The 15,234-nt window shown below is 41.4% G+C and overlaps 1 protein-coding gene and 1 long non-coding RNA gene across 6 annotated transcripts in view; one reads left to right on the top strand and one right to left on the bottom strand.

Annotated features, from left to right (window-relative positions):
- The window catches only part of mtss1 (MTSS I-BAR domain containing 1), a 48,944-nt gene that overhangs the window by 18,017 nt on the left and 15,693 nt on the right, over positions 1-15,234 (bottom strand). For all 5 annotated transcript variants that reach the window (XM_061832100.1, XM_061832097.1, XM_061832099.1 and 2 more), the window contains 2 exons: positions 12,480-12,541; positions 9,700-9,773 (listed from right to left, as the gene is read on the bottom strand). In XM_061832100.1, coding sequence (XP_061688084.1) covers positions 9,700-9,773; positions 12,480-12,541 — 136 coding nt within the window. The remainder of the gene's footprint in view (positions 1-9,699; positions 9,774-12,479; positions 12,542-15,234) is intronic.
- LOC133507252 (uncharacterized) lies at positions 1,098-10,859 on the top strand. Its single transcript, XR_009796779.1, has 3 exons — positions 1,098-1,661; positions 1,860-2,283; positions 10,345-10,859. It is a non-coding gene; the product is annotated as an uncharacterized LOC133507252 (long non-coding RNA).

Below are 15,234 nucleotides of genomic sequence, written 5' to 3'. Positions count from 1 at the left end.
CATATTTAATGCCGAAGTCGATGTTTTCGCCGATAAGAAAGTGGACTTTTAACCCGCTTCCGCTTGTCTTGGACAACTGGATCTACACATGGATCTGGTGAGTGAGTGGTCGAGATTTACACAGAAAAGTTTGAAAGTGTATAAAAGTCTGGACACATACAAATACTTTGTTGCTGGATCTGTTCTCAATCAAGAATAACCACTTGGAGTTTTTCTATACAAATACCAATATTTAAATAAATGACCCCTGGTTTTACACAAACTCAAGACAGCGAGTCGGCTCCTTGTACACGGAAGCGTGTTGCGGCCACACGTTAAACCAAAACCTCTCTGTGACAGACTTTTTTTTTTTTTTTTTTTTTTTAAATGTGCCTTGTTCTCAAATGAGTCCAATGCGTATTTAAAAAAAGAAAAAAATGTTAGGATAGGCTTCAGCCCTCTGTACACGGAAGCATGTTGCGGCCACACGTTAACCTACGTAAAGCGTAATCGTCTACTGTAACAACCAACAGCACAACAAGTCTCGGGCATTGTAAATAATCTCCTCCGGTTCAATGTCCCCCCACACTGTCGAGCAGCTCATTTTGAGCGGCAATGTGGTGCCGTGAAATTGGTGACGTCACGTGCACGAGCTCTATACTTTATTATTAGACATGGCTTTGCTTCAGTGTAGGGATTGACAAAATTTGGGGTCCTGGGACACATAACATGAATCGCACTCAAGTTCTATTTAGGACGGGTGGCAATTAATGTCTCAATTGGGCCAAAGCTAAGCAATCGATTTATGGTATTAAAGTGGGCCACCCGATCCCATTAGTAGAAACACACTTGTTATACAACCATACAATCATACAACATTTACTGTTCATTTACCTTCAAATTTCAACTTTTAGACCTCAGTTTGAGCATCACTGCTTTCATGTGTGTGTTAAAAATACATAAATAAACCAAGGTAACGCTAAACAATAGCGGATAAAAATCACAATTGGTGAACTAAATGGTTCATTGTGTCACGGGCAATTTAAGATGGAGGCAGTCATTCAACGTTTTTCAGGTAACAATGGAGGACCGCAACAGCATTTTAGCGGGATTAACCCAAGTAATTTATGCGCAACTCCGGGCAATAAAACCCACGGGAAGCCCACAGCATATTGGCGCGTGAAATTTTAGGAAGTCATAACAAAATGGCACAGCAACAGGAGAGCGAATAAGACGGTTTGAATAATGAGAGAACGTGGGAAAAAAATGCTGACTCATGGTTGGTGTTATGTAAAATTTAGGGAAGGGGAGGGAGGAAGCCCTCAATAATGAAAGAGGCACACCTTAAGCAAACAAGCACGCTCATGCAAAAGCACCAGCACAAACAGGAAGTGATGTGACCTAACACAGTACAACTTCCTGTATTTGTCCATTCATAAGGACTTTCTATGCGATCGCACACACAAAGGCTGGGTACAAAGTGTGTCGTGTTTGCTTTATCTCCCTTTTCCTCCCTGTTGCGCGCAAGTCATCAAAGTGCCTGCCGTGCAACGTTTTGAGAGCGTGTTTGAATCCCGCCGGGTACAGAGAGCACATTTTCCGCTCGAGGAACGTAAAACAAGCCCGGCCTTTGTCGGCGGGAGAGCCGAACGGAAAGCTGCCAAAAGAGACATTTTGCCCAGGTTGTCACATCAGGTTGTTTACTACGCTAGCTATTACTATTGATTAGCTTCCTTTGAATGTGGATAGATTGTATTGATTAATTTAACTACTCAATACATTGATTTAATTACTCTGCGTTCATGCTAGATCCATGCGGTTGATACGATATGATCCTCTCTTGTTTTAAGTGCTTTTCTGCCATTTTGTGGTATCTATAGGCAATTGCAAACACCTTTGATGGGGAACGAGTTGTGGATCGTTGCTATTTGCGACGGGGCCCGGTCCGTATCCGTCGCACTTCGTGAAGGACAGACACTGGATGGAAGCGTGCAAGGAAAATAAGCTGCGCTCATCATTTAAAATTTCCCTCCCGAGAGACAAAAACAGAAGACAAACTGTTCACCGGCCTGACCGAAGCCACATTTTTCCGGCCTCGCTCTGCCTCCGCTCATAATGCGACTCATTCAACAGCGTGCGTGGCCAGGTGTGTGTGATGGGCAAACTGCGTAACCGGGGCAATGCTCCCGATCCCGTACCACCACTCAAGGAGTGGCCGCCATGAGAGGAGCCCCCGGGTTGAAAGTGCACCAACGACAGAACACAACACCTCATCAATCTTCCCGTCTCCCACTATTGATCCAGGTATTGATTCATTGACCAGGTTGTGAGCCCAACCACCGGTCTTGAGACACTGACCTTAGGAAAGTTCCATAATGATCCATCACTGCCTTATGAATGTGTTTGCTTTTTTATTTAAAAGAAAAAAAGGACAGCCCCATGATGGCAAACATGTCAGCTGTTCCTATGTTGCCATAGTCACAAGTCATGAGGGAGCGCCACAGAGGGGAAGGAAAAGATTAGGGGTTTTTTGTTGTTTTTTTTTTTTTTTTTTAAATCAGCTGATAATGACAACACTTTTGAAATCTGGTCCTTTTTGTTGTCTGTCAATTTCCACTTTTTTTTTTTAACCCTTTCCGGGCAGGGGTTGAAAATCTGTAAGAGGTTTAATATAATCGAAAATTTTATGTCCAGAGTATCATTTTCTGAACGTATCAAATTTTTCTCCTTGCAAAATTTGATTTTCGTCGAGAGATAATGATGATGACACTTGGAATCTGGTGATTTTTGTTGTCTCTCAATTTCTGTGAATGCTCGACAGATTCGCCAGTCCAATATGATCAGTTCTCGAATACTGGATTCTTCAAGCTTTTTTTTTTTTTTTTCTTTCTTAAGATCTATTGCCGAATTCCAAGTTGACGACCAGATTTTTCAAGTTTGTGAGGTCCACTATACTGAACAAACTGCAGTTTGTTATCCACAAATTCACACATTATCATTCCCCCGGCCCCCACACCTTTTCAAGGAACCTTTGTGTATTTTTGCGTTCTTGCTTTGACACTCTTAGATGCCGCAAGATGACTCCAAAGCCCGGGCTAATAGCAAAGTGCTAATTGGTGTCGACAAAACTATTTTTAAGTGGTAAAATTAGCCTGGGTTGAGAGAAGAGACTATGGAGTAAAAATAATAACAAAAAAAAAAGGTAAACCATACCATCTGCAAACATTTTCTAAGGGTAATGTGCTAAAATGAGTTTAATCTCATCATGACGAGTCTGATATCATCGAATGAGCTTCAAACACACACACACACACACACACACACACACACACACACACACACACACACACACACACACACACATACACCCCAAAGAAAGATGACATCATCCAGCACAAAACAGACACGACGACGCCTTGCGGCTTCTATTTGTGGGCCATCGATCGATCACGTGTCGATGACCTGACACATTGGGAGACTTGACTATGTAGAGGAGGAAATGAATGGTTGGGATATAACAATACATTTTAGGCAGAGAAAACTCCAAGACTAACTCAAATTGGCAAACAACACTCGTGGTGAATCGTCGAAATGACCGTCAAAGAGGGCAGCCCTATCAAATATTTTTAACAATCACATATTCCGTTATCTCCTTGAATAGGACTAAACAAAAAAAAAGTCATTTTCTTGTCAGCTCTCGTTAATTCATCCTCTTGTGTGCATAACGAGATCAAAATTCATGAATGCTTGGTCCAAAAACATGAAACAATACCAAAAATCGGACATGGCAAAACATGAAAACATAACTTGATATGGATCAGTAAGGCTACGACATGGGACAAGGCATTTATGTTAGCTGACTTTCGTGAACACACGTGCATATACAGTACGTACACGCAACGATCTGGCAACAAGTGGCATGAAAAACAACACTGAAATGCACAACATGCTCTGGGTGCAGCAGCGCCCACGAGAAAGTGGGAAACGGCCACATTGGCGCCCGCTGTGGTTGCTGTCAAACTATGGCGTCGAGTATTTTAAGTGCGTGCTCTTCCACTTTTTAATGTGCTCATTACACTCGTTCCAACGTAGTTTGAGCTCCGTTTTGATAGCGACCTGCTGGCATATCAAAAATCAAAATTGGATTTAACTCTATGCTTTACCCGCAGTGCGAGGAGTGTGTGCGCATTTGTGGCGTGTGTGCCCCTGGCTCATTTATTAAGTTCTGTAAAAATTCTATTGTTGGCGTGAATTTTGAGGGTCAGTCGGGAAATCAGAACCGCACCTTACACCTTATTTAAGCATTCAGATAAAAAAATATTTTGCAGTGTTTAACAAATGTACATGAGAGGTGCACATATTTTGTCTAGTTTCGCCATCCTCACATTCTACTGTAGCATTTGTGACCTTTGCGTGTGTATGGCTTTAAAAGGCGGCACCTGGTCTGGTGAGTGACGTGGGCGTCTGAGCTGGCTGGGTGTTCAGGTTCATTTATTAGCCAGTCTGTCTGTTGCAATACTAGATATGAGTAGTGGGCATCACCAGCATATGAATGAATGTGCTTGTTAGGTGTTTTCTTATTACAGGGAGTCCTCGGTCTACGACTGAGATCCGTTCCTACAGTACCGACCTAAATCGAATTCTGACTTAAGTCGGATTCTACCATTAAAGTCAAAATTTACATCAAAATGTATAAAAAAAAACCAAATACATTGAAATGAACAAGATGATGTGCTTAGCATGACTGCGGAGAGGTGGATGGAGAAGAAGAAGAGGAGGCTGTGCTTAGCTATCACGATGGAACCTGGTCCTCAATCCTCTCCATCTCGACAAGGAACATTGTTTTTTGATCATTGTATCCAAAATAGGAACGGAACCCTTCACATGCGGTAAAATACGAGCTTCGTCTTAAATATTTGCTTTTTATGATCTTGGGCTTCGTTTCCATGGTAATGAATTTTCGTTTGGCTGCAGAAGCATTGCTAAAAGACATAGCTTTCTTCTTTGGCCCCATAATGTCTAAAAAGGAGGGCGAAAAATGCGAAGATACTCCCGGCGCACAAACACGGACGAGCATTAGCCAGACAAAATGGCGGACTGGGGACGGGTGTTGTAAAGTCGAAACGTCTTATGTCGAGACCGTCTTAACCCGAGGACTCCCTGTTATTTGTTCACTAAAGCAACTCAAAGTTCACCCGGAACTCTCGTTTTCCATTTTCCGACTCGCTACGAATTGAGTTGTGGGAATTGTGTTCGGGAATCCCTAAAATAGATTTCGCCAGGATATACAGTACATGCTTGCAAAAACTGATGAGATTTCAGGTATGATGAGCGCCCCAAAAGGTGGCATAATAATGAACAAAGCCTTCCGAGTGGGCCCTAAAAATATGCTGATGCAGAAAATTAGAACATGGATTTAACCAAAGCAACCACCCACAGAACCCACACACATCTGACCTGTTCTAAATGTATCACACGCATGTGCAAACATGCGTATACACACACACACACACACACACACACACACACACACACACACACGCGCACACACAAATTGCATACAAAACCAAAACAATTAAGTTGCTTGCCATGGCATGTGTGTGCATATGTGTGTGTAAAAATGTGGCTTTGGGTGGATCACCTGAGGACCAACAAAACTATATTTGCACTCCTCCAGCATATTTGTCTATGACTGCAGAGCTGCCAACCTATAGAAATTCACTCCCAGAACACTGTCTGAATTTCCATGATTTTTTTAATTTAAGGCTAATCATTTTTGATATTATGCAAATGTACTTTGAACCTTGTAGTTCCCTTTTCTTTAGTGGTGGAGCGGACTGGCAGTGACGTACCAATTCATTTCCGATTTACTCCGTTTTATTTTATTATTTTGGTGTTTTGCGACATCATGTCATGACAGTTTAGCAATTGGCTTGGCATTGGCATCTTTTCTGTTAACGAACCTTTCGGACCTGTCAATCACTCGCACAATAATAGCCAATCAGATAGCCGCATTGTCTTAACCCCTGGCTTGACACGCCCCTCTCGCCGTGTTGTCCACAAGCAATGCAGGTTGTCAGTAGCGTGCGCTTGGAAAAGTTCATGTTATGAAGAAAATGATCGTCGGGGGACGTGCAATTCTGATGAAACATATCCTGCTAGGTTACAAGGGGTCCGGTTGATTCATTTTCAAAAGCCTAAAACACAGTAGACAAAGTGTCTACGATGGATTAAAGCTCACGGAAGACCGCACCTACAACTAAATGTGAACAAGCGCAGTACGATTCCACTATTTTATCGCATTGGATTACAATATGAAGTTTGTGAGGCGTCAAACTTTTTCCAACATTTCGCTGTAACTCTGACATTGCGTCCCTGCTCTGTCCAAAATCTTAATTCCATGTACATTTCCTTGCGTGAAATAGTTGACACCTCTCTGTAGAACTCTCTTGGACAAGTCTGACGCATTTGGCAAAAAAAAAAAAAAAACACATACCGCAATATTATCTGGAGAATTGACTTCAAACATGTTCTGTTCAATCGCCATTTGGGAAGCTTGTGGGACCTGGCTAAGAGGGCGGAGCTTAATATCGCCATCGGCAAGGTCCATTACTCCTTGTCCTTGACACAGTATAACAAATTCGTTGCATCCCGTTTTCTGTATGTGGCCCTCAATGGAAAAAAAAATGTGGACATCCTTTGTTTACATAATTAATACAGGCACTAATAAACATTTTTGGAAGGACGTCACTCACGCAGTTTTTCCCCACTATTCCCCACAGGGCTCAATCCCTATCCCACGCAAAACAGTAGTTTACTGCTTCCCTTTGCGTCAGTCAAATCATGTTGCTCAAGCCACCACGTGCTGCCTTTTTGGCCTCCCCATTATACCACAGAAAAGTCTGCAATCGCTGTCAAAAAGTTGTTAACTTGTTGTCCTCGCTGAACGTCGGGTGTTCTGGCGCTATTGGACAATCACTCTCAGACAAAGCAGCTGACGGGCTAAAGTATCACACCAGAGAACGGTGAAGGATGAAGCAGCTGTGTAAACAAACACACACAGGTGGGGGAATGTGTTCGGTCAACATGTACACACGCGTGAAGGCCCCCATTATCCCGGCTAACACTTAGCAAACTGCTAACAGATGGCGGCAGTTCTATTTATGAGTGATATGAAAGGAGATGAGTCGCCTGTGTTGGAGGCGATCACCTTCATGTCGAAGAGTTTGTTTAAGGGACACTGAAGCAAAGATGAGAATGTGCTATTTATGTGATGCTGCATTTTTTTTTTTTAAATTTACTTGTCGTGAAGATTCGACGAAACCACGTTAATTTGTAAAATAGCTATCCAATGCTAAGCCCTATGACTGTCAGTCATCTTTCATTATTTTAGCATCATTTATTGACGCTGTGAGAAAGTAATCATTTCACTCAAAGAAATGACATAATTTTAACAAGCTTCAGCGAAAACCACAGGCGAAAAAAAATACTTTTTAAAAACTGTCATTTCTATGTGAAGCGTTTTAAAAATGAAAACAAAAAAATGATTTGTATTAGACACTTATTTTGTAATCGCAAACTAAGTTTAATCGTATGCCCAATGAAATGCACGAGGGTTTTATGTGACATTAACTAGTGAAGCAGTAAAAAACAAAACATTTCATTTTACAGAGTACAAAAGCATCTCAGTTGATTTTATGTTCCTTGTGCTCGATTGATCCATCTTGTGACGTTATGAGTGTACGCAGAAGACGTGTCTTCAAAGAGGCTCTTGGACTTCCAGTAATGACACGTGTTGAGTAATGCGCCTCCAGCAATCTGGGTTTTCACATGAACTTTTGTTTTACCCAAAAAATAAATAAACAATAAAAGACATTTGTTCTGTTCTCATAATAACTGGAATTGATGATCTTTTAAAAACACAGAAAGGAGATTAACCTCCCACAAACACACACACACACACATATACATATACATATATATATATATATATATATATATATATATATATATTTTGGCCTTTTGTCCACATACAAACACACCCGTCTGTCCTTGGAGAGCTTAACTCATTCACTACCAAAGACATTTTATATTTATCAACTTGAGTTTAATCATTTACTGCTACCTCCATATATATTCGTCAAATGCGTGTATCGAGTAGGCATGGTAGAGGCTCTCATCTAGCTTGTCCGTGAAATTCAGGTTTGCAAACGACTGTAATGCTTAATAGATTCATGTAGGTGGCTGTGTTGTGGGTAGGAAACGATTAGCGTGAATACAGTAAGGCCTCGGTTCTCGAACGTCCCCGTTTTCGAACAAATCGGTTTTCGAATGACAATTTCAAGATTTTTTGCTTCTGTTTTCGAATGAAAATCTGTCCTCGAATGCCACCGACAAAACCCGGAAATAACATATTGCGCGTGCCCAGACCACCTGAACCGCGACGCGCTTTGTTGTGAATTCCCACGCCGCCGGGAAAAACCCGGAAATAACATAATGCAGGTGGCGCAAGCAGCTGACCCACCCACGACGCATTTTGTTATTGTCAATTCAAACGAGAAAAAAACCCCGAAATGACATAACGTGCGCGGCGCGACCAGCGCACTTTTATTATTCTGTATAACACATCCTCTGTACACAGACGTGTCCCGGTAGTGACTTTTGTTTTTCTTCTTATCGAGGACTACCGTATTAACCCCCGATCATGGCTCCAAAGAAGGCAAGTTGCTCATTTAAAGTTATTCTGCACTTTTGTTAATAAAAAAAGCTTTACAAGGCTGGGGGCCGAGTCGCTACGGATACAGCAATGAAAAAAATTGTATATATTTCTTAAATTATTTTATTATATCAAGTATTTAAACTATACATGTAATTCTACTATGCAGTTTATTATCAGGAAAAGCTAAAAAAATGCTTTAAAAAGCCAATTTTTTTGGGCTTGGAACACATTATTTCTTTTTCCATTCATTGTAATGGGAAACCTCGATTCGGTTTTCGAACAAATCACTTCTCGAACCGTTTTCTGGAACAGGTTGTGGTCGAAAACTGAGGCATCACTGTATCTGCTTGTTTTATTGCTTATGCGGGAAATAAATGCCAACACATTGGTCGTTTGGACAACTCACACTTAAAGTAATTTACGCACACATATGGGATAAAAAGAGAATGTGTCACAGTACGTCGCAGAAGTGTGCATGTCGTGATCAGGAGAAAAGATAGACTGAAAGACGAAGACCATATGAGTAGCGTTCAACTCGAGCAATGCATTGAGTCAGCGTCGCGTACAGCGCACTTCTAAGTCGAATCTCTGTAAATACTAATTTTGTCATTAAAAGAGAGTCATAAAAATGTACAAGGGTGTCCAATTACATGTTTTTTTCTGTGACTCTTTCAGTCTCTCTGTTGCATTGTAAGCTCAAATTGTCTCATCAAAATTACTAGCCTATTTGCCAGTCAAGAGTTTCCTCGTTTTTGACAAATACTCGGGCGTGACAGAGCAGGCCTGGTGCTCTTGCATCCGTCAAAGGGAGCTGCCATGATTCGGCTCCTTGGCACTCCCAACCGCCAGATGCTGGATTTAATTTTAATATCAATTGTTCTTACATAATCGCAGCGACTGTCTTTTAAGACCACAGCTCGGAGCTCATTCCTGCACAGGAAAATAATCACCACATTGCGCTTTCTTGTTGGTGGATGGATTATAGTAATATTTCTGTTTACCTCGAGAGCCCATCGCCATGTCTGCTACCTTCTGAAAGGCATCCAGGAAGGCACCCGTCACCAGGATGGTGGTCCTGAAGAGAGTGAAAGACAACACGTTTAACAATTTTTTTTAAAAGCAACAAGAGTCTCTATGAACTAAACTGACAGGAAGTAGGCAGTGGAATCCATCGGCTCCGGCAGACAACATTCCATCCAGTGGAACCTCTGAGACTGAACCCAGATACAATAAACTTTAATGTTATTTTATTGTTTTTTAATTGTGCCTTCTTGTTTTTTTCCCCTCACTCCTAAAACTGCTTATACCATGCAAACCCTCAAAAACTCTTGTTTGTCTTGTCTGGTTCTGGGGTCTTAGTTATTCCTAAAATCAGGACATGAGTTTTTGTGGAACAGCCTGCTGGACAAACCTGAGGGCTGCAGAAAATGTTGTTTCTAAGAACCCACCTTTGTCATTTGTGATTATTATGATTATTATTACTTAGGATTTGTTCTACTTTTATTTCTACTCTTTTTTTTCATTTCATCAGTTCAAATGCTGTGTTTTTGTATTCTGTGTATTTGTCAAAAACATTGCATATCATTCATTTATCGGTTTGATCAATATGTTTGTGTGATATTTTACTATTTCCCGTGCTTCCTCAGAGGGTGCCCTCTGCACTGGGAACTGTGGAGGGCCTTGGCTGTAGCCCCCCCGTCACCATGCATGCAGGCTCTCACTGCCCTCCTACACCGCAGGCTCCATTCTTGTGGCTCATGGGCGCGGCCTACATTCTGGTCCTGGCCCTGCTATGTGTGTCCTCACCTGGATTTTCTGTACTCAGCATCGGGATACTAGGTAGTGTATTTTCCGGACTATAAGGCGCACCGCATTATAAGCGCACCTCCAATGAATGGCATACTGTAAAACCTTTTCCATATATAAGGCGCACCTCCAATAAATGGCATATTTTAAAACCTTTTCCATATATAAGGCGCACCGGATTATAAGGCGGACCGTCGGCTTTTGATAAAATTAAAGGCTTTTAGGTGCGCCTTATAATGTGGAAAATACGGTACTCGGGGTACTATTTTTAAACCTGTATGTAAGTGTGTGTTTGTGTCCTGCGGACAAGTAGGGTTGAGTTTTTTTAACATTTTTTGGGGGGTTAATGTAGTGCTTTGAGTTGCATTCTTTTTGTGTGAAAAGAACTTACAAATAAAGTTTTATAAAGTTATGTGAAGAGCTACATCGTGGTTCTTTAAATGCTGTCGGATGTTGAGTTGGTCACCCCCCCCCCCAGATTCTTATCAATAGCTGGAAGCTGAGCTGCACTGTGTTCGTTTGCAGAGTAGCACATAGCTATAATAGTAAACTACTAAATATGTCACACGTAACGTTTCACTCCCACATAGTTAGGGGTTTGTGCACATTTGTAACCTTGACTACACCCTGGTAACCCCCACAACAGTCAACAGACTCGATTGCTCCTTTAACAATATCCCCGCAACAAACAAAAATACAAACGCGACTAAAACAAGGACACCCCCCCCCCCCCCCCACATGGCTCTCTCAAACCCGTGAATCAGTTACTGGACGCCTGACTGCTAAAAACCACATGAGAAACCCTCAAAGGCCAGTTCGGCAGCGCAACTGGAAACCCTCTGAAGCCATATTATCATCATCAATGGCTCTATTGTCTACGTGTGCATGTGTTCTATTACAAGGCTAGACTATACCACACTGGGTTTATATGTGCACGCACACACACGGACAGCCATTACTCTTGTAAACTTAACCTAGAAGATCAGATGACACGGTGCGCGCCATGTCTTCATCTTTTATGGAAAGCATGGTGAATTTGCAAAACAGAGTCATCGTCCTCTGTTTCACTGCAGAGTAGCAACCAGTTTGCGATGGGTGATTTCAATATTCAAAGATATTAAATGGTAAACGACAAAATGTGGCAGCAGGGGGTGGTTGTGGCGAGTACGTTTGCCTCACACTTGTGGATTTGAACTTCGGCTCTTGCCATTCGAAAAACATGCAAGTTAGCATTATTGAACACAACGGGCGTGAATGTGAGGGCTAATGCTATGTCTATATTTGCCCTGGGACTGTCTGGCACGCAATCTAGGTTGTACAAACTTCTCTAGCCTAAAGTCAACTGTCAATCTGTGATAGATTACAGTTACATGCAACCCTAATGAGAACATTTCTAATATAAAATGGAGGGATGGGCCCAAAAATTATTGACGACAAATATTTTATGTACGTAAGATTATCTCACTATGCCTCCGACAGGTAGGAGAATCTTTCCATTAGATGGTAGAAAGTACAATTAACCAGTGTATGGACTTGTTTCATACAACAAAAGGTTCCATGGTGAGTAAATGAGATCAATTTTTTAGTATGTAGTGTACATATTTTCAAAGTGTGCTGTCCAATTTCTGTAATGTGAAATATAGGGAATGTGCCAATACCAGTATCAGTTGTGAAAAATACTAAGACACCTGATACCATTTCACCAGCCTGACAAACACGTCTCGGGTAGGATGTATGTTACTGTGTAATACCAATATCAAGTATCAGTCCTTGGTATGGGCGAGTACTGTCTGGACAAAAAATAAAAAGCACGATTGGCCCATCCCTATAAAATACGCACCCTGGTTCAATAAACATTGTGAAACACTAGACGGGTTGACTCCACTCTTGGCTCGTGTTCAACTTTGGAGGTTCCACTATAAGGTCAATGTTGGAAAAAAAAAAAAAAAAAATGCAGGTGTGTTGCTAGCCTTACCTGAGCTGCGACTGAAGTTTGACGCCCTTGGTGACAAAGTCCTCCCATGTGGGATAACTGGCCTGCAGAAACACAAAACACAACTAAGGTTTAGAATGATGCCAGTGATCATACTTCAAACCTAACTACCGTAATTTCCGGCCTATAAGCCGCGACTTTTTTCCCCCACACGCTTTCAACCCTGTGGTTAATGTGGTGATGGGGCTAATTTGTGCATTTTTTTCCCAACAACCGCAAGGGGGCACTCGAGCTGAAAAGGTAAGAGTAAGACCGGTGGAATATGTGCTGAGGAAGTGACTTTTACCGGTCCAGCCCTGTTAGCACTGCACTAGCATGTTACTGCCGTGTCTCAGTCATTATTACTAGCATGTTTTTTTTTTTTTTTTACCAGCCCTGTTAGCGCGGCGCTAGGGTTAGTGTTAGCGCGGCAGCAGTAGAGTTAAACTCTCTGTGTACCATCTTTCTTTGTAAATATCTCATGTTTGAATGTTAGTTTCAATGTGGGCACTTGCGGCTTTTACACAGCTGGGGCATATGTATGTACCAAATGCTATTTCCTTTACAAATGTACTAGGTGAGGCTTATAGCTTGGTGGGCTCTGTAGGCAAGGAATTACGGGGCACAAACTAACAACATAAAACCTCCATCCATTTTCTGAGTCACTTATCCTCACAAGGGTCGCAGGATTGCTGGAGCATATCCCAGCTATCAACAGGCAGGAGTAAGGGTACACCCTGAACTGGTTGCCAGACAATTGCAGCGCACAGACAGACAGACAACAGTTGCACTCACAATCACACATAGGGCTTAAAACACCACTGGTTTGAAATGTTAAGTAGAATGTAATCGATTTTTCTGCTGTCACACAAAAACACCATTAAAACAAAAAAGATACCCACATTTATCATATTAAAAATTCAAGGTTCTTAATTAAGAACCCACGACTACTAACTTTACTGTTGTTGAATGTCATCTGTCCAGTAATTCACTTTTAACAATCACAATATTATTGCTGTTAAAAATAGATAAATAAAAAGCTAAGTCATAAATAGTAACTAAACTACAATCTCAAACGACTAACAGTTGAACTTGAGACCAGATTTTTTTAATCACACACACACACACACACGTTTTAAACTTAAAAAACTATACTTTCCCTCACTCTCTGAGATGAAATGAGACTAAACACTTCCTGTTTCAGGTCAATTCGAAATAGCAAAATGATATATATTTGATAAATGCAAGAGAATAATGAGATGGTGGTTATTATTCACCATTTCGACTTACTTTCTTCCCAGTCAGTAGTCAGCATAGATTTCATTAATATTTGGTACCACTGCCTTTAGACTAAGACTTGTGGCAAATGTTTAAATATCCATCCACAAGCTTCTCGCAATATTGCCAGGAATTTAGGCCCAATCCTGACAGAACTGTTGTAACTAAGCCAAATTTGTAGAGCCCTTGCTTGCACATGTCTATCAAGGTCCGTCCATAAATTTTCAATAGGATTGAGATAAGGTCTTTGCAGTTTCCACTTCAAAAAACTGCTTTCGTTACCCTTAGATACTTTGCAACCAGTTTGGCGATATGCTTCAAGTCATCCATTTGGAAGACTCATTTGTACCGTGCTTTAACATCGTGGCTGTCATGAGATGTTGCTGGATTCTTTCCTCATAAGGTTGTTTCTTCATGATGCCATCTAATTTGTGAAGCGCATTAGTCCCCGAGAAGCAAAACAACCACACATGATGCCGCCACTCTTGTATTTCAAAGTTGGGATGGTGTTCTTGGGCTTGCAAGAGTCGCTCTTTTTCATCCAAATGGAACAATTATGGCTTTTTCCTGCAGAGTGCCTTTGAGACCATGAGCGCACTCTTACCATCTTCAGCCAGCATCTTCACAAGGTGTTTTGGCCTTTGTTCTTTGTTGATATGCACATTTGGCACCAAAGTGCATTCACCTTTGAGACACAGAACCCGCTTCCTTCCTGAACGGTATGACGGCTGGACATTCCCGTGGCGTTTACACTTCTGTATAATTGTTTGAACAGATGAATGTAGCACTTTCAAGCATCTGGAAATTACACCAAAAGATGAACCACACTCGTGGAAGTCCACAATTCTGTTCGTGCTATCGTGGCTGATTTTTCTGGACGTTTACATGCTGTTGCACAAGAGGAAGAGGTTTTCAAGTGTGCCAACTTCAATTACATCCAACACGTGCCGATAATTGTTTTTTTTTTTTTTTGCTGACATCAGACCGATATTCAATCTCAAGGACTGGATCAGGACACCCTATTCCTTGCATCAATATCTACTTTTCGATTTTGCCAGGGCTTCAGTGCCATCTTAAACCATAACAAAAAGAGCACAAAAGCTGCTAATCGCCATCTACGTTATCTATACATTACTGTCTCAAAAACTCATAAAATACTAGCTTTTTTTCGTTGTGGTTTGTACATATAAATAAATATATATACGCGCTAGGCATCCTCGTATTCGCTTGCATTTTCCCCTAAATCAAATCCTTTGTAAAGATGATGGGAGTTTGAAAGAATAAAGTGTTTCGGGATCATAGTTTGGGTTCATTTACAGTTCAAACGATTGGTATTGGAAATTATTTTTAAAAAATGTGAGGGCTTGGTCCATAACCCCCGCACATATAAATATTTTCAAAGTATTTGGGGTTATCGAAAAGAAAGCAGACAAGGTCAGGAACTTTGATCCTGGTGTGTGACGCTTCCTTCAGGGGCCAG

Source organism: Syngnathoides biaculeatus, chromosome 10 (assembly GCF_019802595.1).
Source record: "Syngnathoides biaculeatus isolate LvHL_M chromosome 10, ASM1980259v1, whole genome shotgun sequence".
NCBI classification, from domain to species: domain Eukaryota; kingdom Metazoa; phylum Chordata; class Actinopteri; order Syngnathiformes; family Syngnathidae; genus Syngnathoides; species Syngnathoides biaculeatus.
The sequence above is the reverse complement of the archived record's forward strand: the minus strand, read 5'-3'. Positions and strand labels throughout refer to the sequence as shown.